General features: G+C 40.9%; 1 protein-coding gene and 1 long non-coding RNA gene across 2 annotated transcripts in view; both read right to left on the bottom strand.

Moving 5' to 3' along the window:
• Positions 1–278: 278 nt before the first annotated feature.
• LOC138961783 (uncharacterized) lies at positions 279–5243 on the bottom strand. Its single transcript, XR_011454306.1, has 2 exons — positions 1310–5243; positions 279–1248 (listed from the first exon to the last, which is right to left on the bottom strand). It is a non-coding gene; the product is annotated as an uncharacterized lncRNA (long non-coding RNA).
• Positions 5244–7811: 2568 nt separating this feature from the next.
• LOC138961778 (proto-oncogene tyrosine-protein kinase ROS-like) overlaps positions 7812–12057 on the bottom strand; it is a 230927-nt gene continuing 226681 nt past the window's right edge. The window contains exons 43-44 of the mRNA XM_070333450.1: positions 11612–11691; positions 7812–11094 (exon numbers count right to left, since the gene is read on the bottom strand). Coding sequence (XP_070189551.1) covers positions 10048–11094; positions 11612–11691 — 1127 coding nt within the window. The 3' untranslated portion in view covers positions 7812–10047. The remainder of the gene's footprint in view (positions 11095–11611; positions 11692–12057) is intronic.

Raw genomic sequence — 12057 nt, 5'->3', positions numbered from 1 at the left:
GGTTTGAAATTTGTTGCAATAATTGTTTGGCCAAGTTTAGTTTTGATGTGTACATCTCAACACAGGACCCTTTTCTGTTAGGATTCTACATGAGAGAAAAAGAGGGAGATTGTGTGTGTGATACTCTCACACCGTTGTGTGTGTGTGTGTGTGTGTGTGTGTGTGTGTGTGTGTGTGTTTTGGACTGCAAAGAACTGAACATATAACTCAAGCAGACGTCATAGAGAGAAGTTCCCAATGCAAAATATCAAACGGCCAGCAATAAAGATGAAAACAGGTGACTGTAAAAGAAACTTTATTTGTGTCTTTGTATTCTATGGTACACAACATGTATGGAATTCGGCCATCCGAGACAAAGCATCAAAACATCACTGGACTGTTCAGCGTAATTACACGAACAACATCATCAACATCATCATCCCGGACAGTAGCAACAATCTGTGATCCTCTTCTTTCTCCCAATCAAGCGTATTATGTCAGCAGCAATTAACTGTGCAAATATTTCATTGCAAATTTTGTTTTAATTTTGACACTCAGGAGCCAGATTTTCGTCCAACACTTTTTGTTCAAAATCAAAACACATACACACGTACATTCCTGGTTACAAAATCAACAAATTCACAAAGCGATGACAAGTTCACAAATGACAATGTGCAAGTACAAAACAACATTTTGGCAACATGTTTGGGTTCTTATTTACAGCAAATGCCCAGTCAACGTAAAAATCAAAGATCAAAACCACGTTGGTGATGTTTTAATGATCATGCTCACCACTACACATCTGTTCGGCAGTCACGCGGGATGAGAGCATTTTTCAACTGGAACACATGCCAAAAATGTACAGCCTGAATGCTCTCAGTGCAGACCGTGTTTTTTTTCTTTCTGAATTAATTTCATAGATTGACATTGGTGTCAATTAAAAAAATCAATTCAACAAAAAAATGGTGTCTTTTTTTCGGGGTGGTGGGGGGGGGGGGGGGGTGGTATGTGTCCAAGTGGCTTGATACTCTATCCCCTGTATCAGCATGAACAGATCTGTGGTGGATTATACGATGAGTCATGCCGGAAGGAAGGTATATATATATATACACACATTTGTATATATCCGTAACAAGCAATTCAGGACTTTCAATGGTCTGATCAACAATACATTATTATCAGTTTGGCAATGGTAAACCATGTGTTCGATCTAGAATTTTTCTGACATTTGTTTTCTATCACAGAAACTACAGAGGCACTGTAAGCTACCTTTAACAAGCACTAACAGTGATTTGTACCAAATGACTACAACATAGGCACTGTAAGCTACCTTTAACAAGCACTAACAGTGATTTGTACCAAATGACTACAACATAGGCATGAAAAGAAAAATCTCCATTCTACAAAACAAACATTACTGACTGTGGGTCTTTTTGTTTGTTTGTTTATTTGTTGCTTAACGTCCAGCCGACTACGCAGAGCCATATCAGGACGAGGAAGGGGGGGATGAAGGGGGCCACTTGTCAAGCGATTCCTGTTTACAAAGGCACTAACCCATTACTTGTGTCCCAGCAGGCTTTAGTAAAACTAAATTAATACCTACTGGAAGATTACCAGTTTCCAGTATGTTAAAATAGGCTTAACCTATCTACTGCTGGACTTACATCAGAACACTAACAGATTAAACTATACATGAATCGCGAGACAAGCGGCAAGAGAAGAGATTTTTGGAAAAAATACAGGTGAATGAGCAAGAAGGCAGAAAAAAGAAAAGAATTCATGAAGAAAAAGAGAGCATGACAGGAAAGAGGAACCAAAAATCTACCTAACAGCAAACTAGAAAGCTCCTGCGGTTCCAAAAACAGGAGGGGCCTTTAATTTCATAACCGCAGTGCCCCACTGCGGGAGACTGTGGGTCTTGTTTAATTTTTGGTTCAATGACGTCAGACTTTGCTGCACTCCTGTTATTTATTACTCACTGCCTGTCAGTATGTAGATCACATAAATAATAGTTCCAGACTGTCTTTTATCTGTGTGTTGAATAGCAAGAATTTCAACCTAAGAGTTCGATGCCTTTTGGAGAAAATTAAAATGTAGTCTTCATATTTGAGTAAAAAGTGCACACAATTATTTTACATCAACTTTCACTCACACACTCATGAACATGGATGAGCTTACATACAAACTCACACATAAAAATGCCATGTAACATGAAATTTGACAATGAAATCTTTGGTGTTTACATATTATATGTGACCCTCCACCACAAAATGAGTCGCATGTCACCTTTGCATGATTTTCATATTTTTACATTTTCCTAATGAGTTTTTTATGCTCTATCCAGTGGTGAAAACCGTTTTAGAAAAGAGCAAAAACTGTTTGAGTTATAAGCCTGTGACTAAGGTAACCCTCACACTGTTACCAAACACTCCCCGGGCTTATATTAAGCCTAGCGCAGAACCGCGCGAGGTGACATGTGACTCATTTCGTGGTGGAGGGTCATGAAGTGTCTACAAGCAAGATAGGGTGTATTATGCAAACTGATTCCAATTACGAACAGTGACCCATACTTTTACTCGCATTCATACACATAAAATCCTGCAACAAAAGAAGAATACAATCAGCTTTGTTAAGTGCAAAGTACGCGACTAGACTAAAGGGTGTAAATACTATATCAATACGGGACCAGTACTTGGTTGGATCAAATGTAGTCAATTCTTGTGGTATTTTATGTTGTGCTGAGAAAAAAAACCACCACATAAGACATTTCCATATTGTGCACGTTTTAGAGTACCATTTATAATTTAGTATAAACAAGAATATAGTAACCAGAATATTATGTTGCGCTGAATGCAGAACATCCTCTGATTTTTTGTAGTAAAGAAGGACTTGTGCCTACAGCAAGAGTTCTGTAACCTATGATCATTGTGTTACTGTTAGTGTTACTTAGTAACCCTATCACTTTCCTCCCAAATCACTGAAATTCATATTTGTGCACCCAGGCAGCAAGTATTTGTCGAACACACACACACACACACACACACACACACACACACACACACACACACACGCTTGCATGCTCTCACAGAAGCACACACACACTAGCTGTCAATTGTGCATTACATTTCACAAGTGTGCTAAAACAGTCCAGAATCTTATGTCATAATAATAAGTACATGTATAAGTGTTATACATGCATCGATCTTTGTGGGCCTTGTACTTGATCACAAAACAACTTTGACGTGCCTGAGGTAGGTTGAATTCAACCAAACAATACAATCCTATCCTTGATCTCATACACTCATACAGAGAGAGCAAAAGCCCATAAGGGTGGTACCTGCCATGAAAGGACGCCCTTGGGCCAAGCTGATAGTGTCCCTACATTGCAGGTGGCCTGTCATGACAGGTTCATTTCATTCAAGACAATGTGGAAAGGGTCTACAGAAGGTGTCCTGTATTGGGAGGTGTCCTTTTCATGGAGGGGTCTAGTTCACACCACTGAACCATAGGCTGGTCAGGATAGTTTTCTTCAAAATCACGTTTATAGGCATCTTTGGAATAAATGTGCTGCAAGTTTCCTTGTGCGCTGTGAACTATGTATCATTCATCTTTTGAATATCATATGCAGCAGGTTTCCCTTTGCGCTATGAGCTATGATCCACTGTGGATCAAGGTTACTTGTGACTGAGCTGCCAGCAGCATGTATACGGTACAGTCTTCAAGTGTGTGTAAGATGCTCACACTGTCACTTCACAGTCTTACACCTGAACAGGTTTCTTCATGTCTGAGTGGTAAATGCATTTGCCTCTGTTCCCCAACTCTAATTTAGCCTCTGCCCAACCTCAAAGAAGAGGCAGATGCTGAGGCATATGATCTGGGTTGATTTGATCGGAAAGACATTGAAGGAATGTCCTGAACAAGAACTAAATCACTTTGTTTGAGAGTAATTTGCAGTCAATCATTCTATGTGCTGATACTTATTCTCTGTCAACAGGGCTACAAACATGACAAATTCCTGTTATATTCTTTCCTCCACAACTTTTGACAAAGCGACAGAGTTTCTTTGAAGTGGAAAGGAAGCTAATGTTCAAAATACATGACTATATAAAACCAAGAATAATGAATGATGACATGATCACCACTACCAGTACCTGTGGGCAATTCGGGGTGGGGGGTGGGGGTTGTATGGCAGCAACTGAGATCAAGGAATGACTAATACAAAAAAAATTACACGCGGACCATTTAGAAGTCTGGAGTCTCATATTCCATTCATCGATGAAGAGTACAGCATTGAAAATGCTATCTGCAGGATGAATGATCACCACACCTCAACAAGTGACTTTATCACACTCAACATGTTAATAGTAATACACCTGACATCCATACAAATTTTTCTCGTAAACCGACAACTACACTTCAATGGTAAAATGTCTCAATCAATGAAAAAGTGGTTGTTAAAATAATGGGACATGGAATACTTGTTGGCAATAAAAGATACAAAAGAATTTGGGGAGAACTATTGTACAGACAGGAAACAAAGTAACAAACAAAAAAGTAGCTCATCGATCTCTTTCTATCCACAATAAAAGTTTGTACATATTGTATACTGAATGCAAACACAAAAAATGAAAGCTTAGAGCAAGGGGTATGCTCGTCATACAATTGCATTCACACTACATACATGTAATGATAAAAAAATGTTTTTAAATGATGCATGCTATCCACTTTCCTATAACACATCAGCAAGAATATATAGTGGGTTTAAAAAAAAGGGGGGGGGGGGGTTCCACTGTAATAGATAAAGGGACAGCTCATGGTGTCCTTTATCCCGAGGTGTCCTCTCAAGGTTTATTTATTTATTTGGTGTTTAACGTCGTTTTCAACCACGAAGGTTATATCGCGACGGGGAAAGGGGGGGAGATGGGATAGAGCCTCTTGTCAATTGTTTCTTGTTCACAAAAGCACTAATCAAAAATTTGCTCCAGGGGCTTGCAACGTAGTACAATGTATTACCTTACTGGGAGAATGCAAGTTTCCAGTATAAAGGACTTAACATTTCTTACATACTGCTTGACTAAAATCTTTACAAAAATTGACTATATTCTATACAAGAAACACTAAACAAGGGTAAAAGGAGAAACAGAATCCGTTAGTCGCCTCTTACTCGCTGGGGAGCATCAGGTAAATTCTTCCCCCTAACCCGCGGGGGGTTCCTCTCAAGGTGAGGGACTGGCTCATCAGGTACCCCCCCCCCCCCCCTCCCCTCCCCCGCTGTACAACACACTGCAAAACATGACTAGACACAAGCAACAAAGGAAAGTGTGCGTGACACTATGGTTGGCAGCTAAGGGGGATAATCAACCAATAAATGGCTGGCAGCTAAGGGGGATAATCAACCAATGACTGGCAGCTAAGGGGGATAATCAACCAATGGCTGGCAGCTAAGGGGGATAATCAACCAATAAATGGCTGGCAGCTAAGGGGGATAATCAACCAATGGCTGGCAGCTAAGGGGGATAATCAACCAATGGCTGGCAGCTAAGGGGGATAATCAACCAATGGCTGGCAGCTAAGGTGGATAATCAACCAATGGCTGGCACCTAAGGGGGATAATCAACCAATGGCTGGCAGCTAAGGGGGATAATCAACCAATGAATGGCTGGGAGCTAAGGGGGATAATCAACCAATGGCTGGCAGCTAAGGGGGATAATCAACCAATGAATGGCTGGCAGCTAAGGGGGATAATCAACCAATGACTGAGGGGACAGCTGCCATAGTCAGGGCCATAGTGAACGGTAGTCAAGTACACATGCACTGCAGGCAGGCAAAGAGTTACTGCTGACACACTGAATCAGCGTCTACTGCTCCTACCTTTTTTTCTTATCATCAGTTTATCATAACTGTATAATGAATTCCTCTATTGAATCAGTTTATCATAACGGTAAAGTCGTCAACGATTGAATCAGTTTATTACAACTGTAATTTAGTCTTCATCTACCAAGAAAACCCTTTTACTTCTCCCTATCACATCCACCTCAATCTTACCCTCACAATACCCTCCCATCCCTTCTCCCACTATTAATTATCAAACTTAAGAAACAAAATCAGGGCAACATTAATACCCATTTTAAAATTATTTGGCATTCAAAACAAAACAAAGTTAGATTCCAGATCAAAATTTTGTGCATCTACATTTTGTTTACAGTTTTCTCTGCTTGCTGCATTTACTCAACAACAACAGTTACTCTCACAGTCACACAATTTTAACATAAAACCACTGTGTTAAAAACCACTGTCACCCCTAATTACAAAAGCTTAATGCGGCACCTGCCCTCTGTTTGTCTTACCCCAAAATTAACCTTGACTGCAAAAACTACTTCACATCAGAAGTGATACACTATATATACATTTAAAAGCACAGTTCATAAGCAATTCCTATTCATATTTATATATATATATGTACATTCAATGTATTAGCTTTTATTACACATTAGTCTCGATGTCAAGTACTATGCACAAGATTCACACATCTGTTGTTTAGATGCCTTTGATTCACAACGATAAAAAATGTACACAAATGAACGGCTACGACTCCAGACATTCTTATTCTTTCAACATTCTGGAGCATCCCTCCAAACTAAAAAAACACTGCTCTCTCTCTTTGTAACATATAACCAACATCAGATGACACTCAGTTATGCACATTATGCAAAAGTTAATACAAAACTAAAATGTTAAATGACTAGATGAACAAATCACAGCTGACATAATTTCTCTTGTATTCAAAACTTCATCAATCCTCATTCATTGACAGAAAAAACAAGCTATGAATTATATGTACCTGTCAAATTTCTGTCAACAATCAACCAATAAACATACATCATTCATGCTGCATCTCATTGCCACTGTAATAGACAACAACACCAACAAAATTATGCTGTAAGCAGTTGTACAATATGGACACTTCTACGTTTCAAGGCTAATAGCTTTTCCAAGTGAACAGGCCTATAAGTCATTGGCATTGCACAAACTATGAATCAGTATAAAAGTTAAAACTGAACATAACTGCATGCAATGTGTATATTGACTGTATAATCTCTAACTTTGTTGAGAACACACGCGTTATTGTGCAGAATAGTAGACTTTGAGTCATTGTGCATAACGTTTGACTGGGAGGAACAGGTTTTTGTGTGTACAGTGGTACCTGTGACGTGTGGCCCCTCCCATGAGATCACACCTCCCAAGAAAGGAGTCCTATTATGTTTACCAAATATATCAATCAATCAATCAATCAATGAGGCTTATATCGCGCATATTCCGTGGGTACAGTTCTAGGCGCTCAGCAGTGATGCCGTGTGAGATGAAATTTTATACGGCCAGTAATTGCAGCCATTTCGGCGCATATTTACCTTTCACGGCCTATTATTCCAAGTCACACGGGTATAGGTAGACAATTATTAACTGTGCCAAAGCAATTTTGCCAGGAAAGACCCTTTTGTCAATCTTGGGATCTTTAACGTGCACACCCAATGTAGTGTACACGGGGGGGGAGTTCGGACACCGAAGAGAGTCTGCACACAAAGTTGACTCTGAAATAAATTTCCGCCGAACCTGGGATCGAACTCACGCTGACAGCGGCCAACTGAATACAAATCCAGCGCGCTACCAACTGAGCTACATCCCCGCCCCATATATATCCGGCATGACAGGCCACCTGAAATATGGGGACACTTTGGCTTTCTCAGGGATGTCCTGTCATTGCAGGTCCCACGGTGCCAAATTCCTGTGCATATAAATTACATGTACAGTGGAACCTTCCTTATAAGACACCACCCCCCCCCCCCCGAAATTTAAGACTCCCTCCGTTTTAAGACCCTCATTTCTTAGATGTTCTGTTCACAGCCTCTTTAAATGTACCTCCATTTTAAGACTCACTCACTTTTAAGACCTGATTTCTCAGATTTGTGCCGGTCCTAAAAGGATGGTTCCACTGTATACCAGGCACACCTGATTCTGTCATAGTATGCTGATTTCATTCTGTCATAGTGCTGATTTCATTCTGTCATAGTGCTGATTTCATTCTGTCATAGTATGCTGATTTTATTCTGTCATAGTATGCTGATTTCATTCTGTCATAGTATGCTGATTTCATTCTGTCATAGTATGCTGATTTCATTCTGTCATAGTATGCTGATTTCATTCTGTCATAGTATGCTGATTTCATTACTTGAGCATCATACACTAGATCTGACTTTGAATGTGAGTCTACTTCAGCACGTCCACAGAGCACAACATCCAACTTTGTTCATTATTGCCAAGAAACACTTCTAAAGACTACTAAACTTGCCAGCAAACATCAGTAACAGTGAGATAACGTTCTTTGAGACACAGGATGATTAACAGGCAGGTACCACAACATGAAATTATTGCTTCCAGTCACCAGTTAAACAGTTTGAAAAACAATGTTTTCACAAACGAAAAAATGTGTTTTCTAATGTCCCAACAGGCACAGACAGATCCAGTACTGCCAAAACAATTTGTTCTCCATCTCCTGTAACAGTTAAAACCATAACTCAAAGCATGACAGCATATTCTTTCCCAAACTGTTAACAAGGCAGAACAATGACAAAAGATTAACCTAATCAAAAGATCAACACTACTTAAACCAGCTCAACAATTATAGATCTAGAATCATCATCGCTGCGAAAGATGATACACATGTTCATGTACAATTGAATGAGTATGTACAATTGAATGAGTAAGTACAATTGAAGTAACGTAGGCCCACTCGTTAAACCAGTGAAGGCAATGACGTAGTGTCTGCACTGGGTCCACAACAGTCCTGAGTTGAACACAATACTGTGCGGTGTCGGTCCCGTAACAACAAAATATCCACTGAGCTTTCACCGTCAGTTCTTTTGTGCAGACCTCAGCCTCGGATGTTAAGGCCAAAAAAAAAAAATTGTCTGTTTCTGGTAACATGGCTAAAAAAAATAGGGTCGGTAGGTCGGGATTTTTTTTATTTTTTTTATTTTTTTTATTTTTTTTTTTTTACCCCAAATGTAGACCAATAAAACTAACTTTAAAAATCGCGCAAAGAGACTGGATTCACTATACATAGAGACAAGACACTCAACACATTTACAAATCGTCAGCGGACTTTCGTTTTTACACGTTTTTGTTGTTCATTTTCTCACCCTGTCCTTTACCACCAAAAAATAAATAAAAATTTTTGAGTTTGGAAAAAAAAAGTTTAGGGTCGGCGCCGAAATTTAGGGTCGGTCGGGTGACCAGAAACAGACAATTTTTTTTTTGTGCCTAATTCACTCTCTGAAATCTTTTAAACTATACAACACATACTGAAATATCTGACCACTGACACAATAACAGGTTATGACTAGTTCAACTAGTTCAAGTACAGTTTGAAAGAGGACGAATACTGAACAATGTTTTACAACAGACGTTTAAACTCCAATCAAAATCTTTCTCTGAATCTGAAGTGAGCATGCAGTGCTTAACATTTAACCACCGCCTCTTTCACAGTCAGAATAGTCCCTGCACAGTTTCACAGTGTGCAAATATATTCACAAAAATGTATGCTTCACACTAGACAGAATACACTGCATTGTAAATCTTTCTCCGAACATGTTTCACAGATGACACCAAGACAGAGTCGTATACTGTCCCTAGAAATCTATGAGAACAAATACTGTTGAAACACTTCAGCATACACAATCCAGCAAAATGCTGCTTAAAAACATGTCACTGCGTCTCTGAGACCAGTACAAGACAACACCTAATTGTGCTGTCACGGTACCACAATGTCACCGGCTCCACTCAAAATGAGAAAAACGAGACTGCTCTCTCTGCTTTTAAGTCAAATCTAAAACAACTCCACCCGAATTCACTCTTCCTTGGCACAAGCACCAAACAATGTCTCCAGAACACACCTAAACTCCAGGAACGATTTGTTGTGAATTCACTCTAAATTTCCTTCAAACAAGCACCAAAAGATGTCTTGAGATCACAACTCATACTCCTCGAACACCATCGGCTGTGAAGCCTCCACTACACAAGGCTAGCCTGGGCAATATCAAAACCGGCCAACACATCGTTTTCCGGGTACACCTGCCCTCGCGACCGTGACCCATTTTGCACATTAACATAAGGAGGCGGAGGAACCCGGAACTCCTCCTCGAAAACAGAATCGGACTCTGATGCGCTGCGATGGTTCCACATGGGGGGTGGTTTGCCTCGAGACGAACAGTACGAGGTGTTGAGGTCCTGGCCTGAATTGTGTCTGTCTCTCTGCACTGGGGTGGTCCGCGCACTGCTGTTGCTGGCGAAGCTGTAGTTGTTGTTGTTGTTGGCTGAGTCGATGACGCGAGAGTACGGATGGTCCGACATAGTGGATGAGGTGGAAGATAACCGCCTCCCACCACCACGATCCCCACCACCACCGCTGCGCTGGTTGAACTGGGCGGGGCTGCTGTACAAGTCCTGATCGGAGAATTTGCGCTGTGCGGCCTTGATGCGACTGAGGTCAGTGAGGTCAACAATCAGCCTCTCTTCCTGCACGTTACCGTTACAGCAGTGAGGGTCCTGTACAGACACCACACCGTACGTCTGGGAGGAAGAGGAAGACCCCCTTGCTCGTCGACCGTCACTGCAGTTTGACGTGAACGACACCGGTGACGTGGGCTGCTGGGAGGCCGAAGTCACTGCCGAGTACACCACAGTCGACGGCAACGGGCATTTTCCACCACTGGCTGTCGCACCCATCGAAGCCCGCGAGTATGGACCTACAGCTCGGAAAGCAGAGGCATGCTGGGATTGCGCTCCGGCCACATTTCTGTTTGGCACCTCAACCCCATTTACACCTTTCCGTGCGTTCTGGAATGCTGGGAGTTCCAGCTCGGGGGCATGGTTGAGGAGTTGGAGGTAGGTGGGGAGACCATGGGGCCGGGGTTCCAGGTAGCCCATGTCATCATACTCCCTGACGGCGGGGAAATGGCTGGTGGCGTACGGCGTGCGTGACGACTCCGACACGGACGAGCGCTTGGAGTCGAGGGAGGACGTGCGTGAGCGACCCAGGCCCGGCATGTCCACCATCAACTGTCAGTGTGAAATGAAGCGGAAATGTGAGTTTCAAACACGATTTTTGTGGAATGAAAGGGAATTTATTTGTTCTTGATTTGGTCCATTTAGTGACCATGGTTAATCTGTTTGAAAGGCTGCAGATTCCTAACAACAAAAATCAATAAAAAAAAACATTTTTACAAGTGTATTTAACAGTTACTCCAAGATATCCTGTGCTCCACCTATTGTAAAGATTTACATGTTCAAAAAGTAAAAGCAAACATTTTGTAAAACTCTTTATTGGCATTCACACCCCGTCTATTCTGGCCCCAAGCGCTAATGTAAAAGGAGGGCTGGGCATGGAGTTAGCTTCACCACTAGCTACAGAAATGCTGACAAACTTTGAAAATTCAACTCGGGAGGTCTCTCGTCAACAGCCTATACCCCAGGAGGGCTAATGGGCCTAAGTAAGAAATTTATTCAGTTGCAATTGCATTTAATTATTTTACAATACAACACATTCTTTTGTCCACACTACAGCGTGAAGAGTTACCTTCTCCTTGTTGTCAGTGCCGCCCAACAAGGTCATCAGACGTTTTTTCTTGCTGGCAGGGGTCATTCTCACAGAGCCGCCTGAAATCATCAACAACATTGAATGAACTGAAACCACCAACAACATTGAATCACTGAATGAACTGAAATCATCAACAACACTCAATGCACTGAATTCATCAAACTACATCTGAAAAGAGCAATACTTTATCAATCCAAGAGTCAAGTTTTAAGTATCACTTTAATTTGTTTTAAAAATATACAGATTAATCAATCAATCAATCACTCAATCAATCAATACGAATAAGAGGGGAAGTAAAACAGTGATTTCTTGGATTTGGCATTAACGTACATTCTTCAACATAAACTATACAAATATTCTATTGTATCAATATATGCAAGAAACAAAAGGCATAAGGTATTTCCTTTATCTCACAATTATTACTC

Source organism: Littorina saxatilis, linkage group LG3, assembly GCF_037325665.1.
Source record: "Littorina saxatilis isolate snail1 linkage group LG3, US_GU_Lsax_2.0, whole genome shotgun sequence".
NCBI lineage: Eukaryota > Metazoa > Mollusca > Gastropoda > Littorinimorpha > Littorinidae > Littorina > Littorina saxatilis.
The sequence above is the reverse complement of the archived record's forward strand: the minus strand, read 5'-3'. Positions and strand labels throughout refer to the sequence as shown.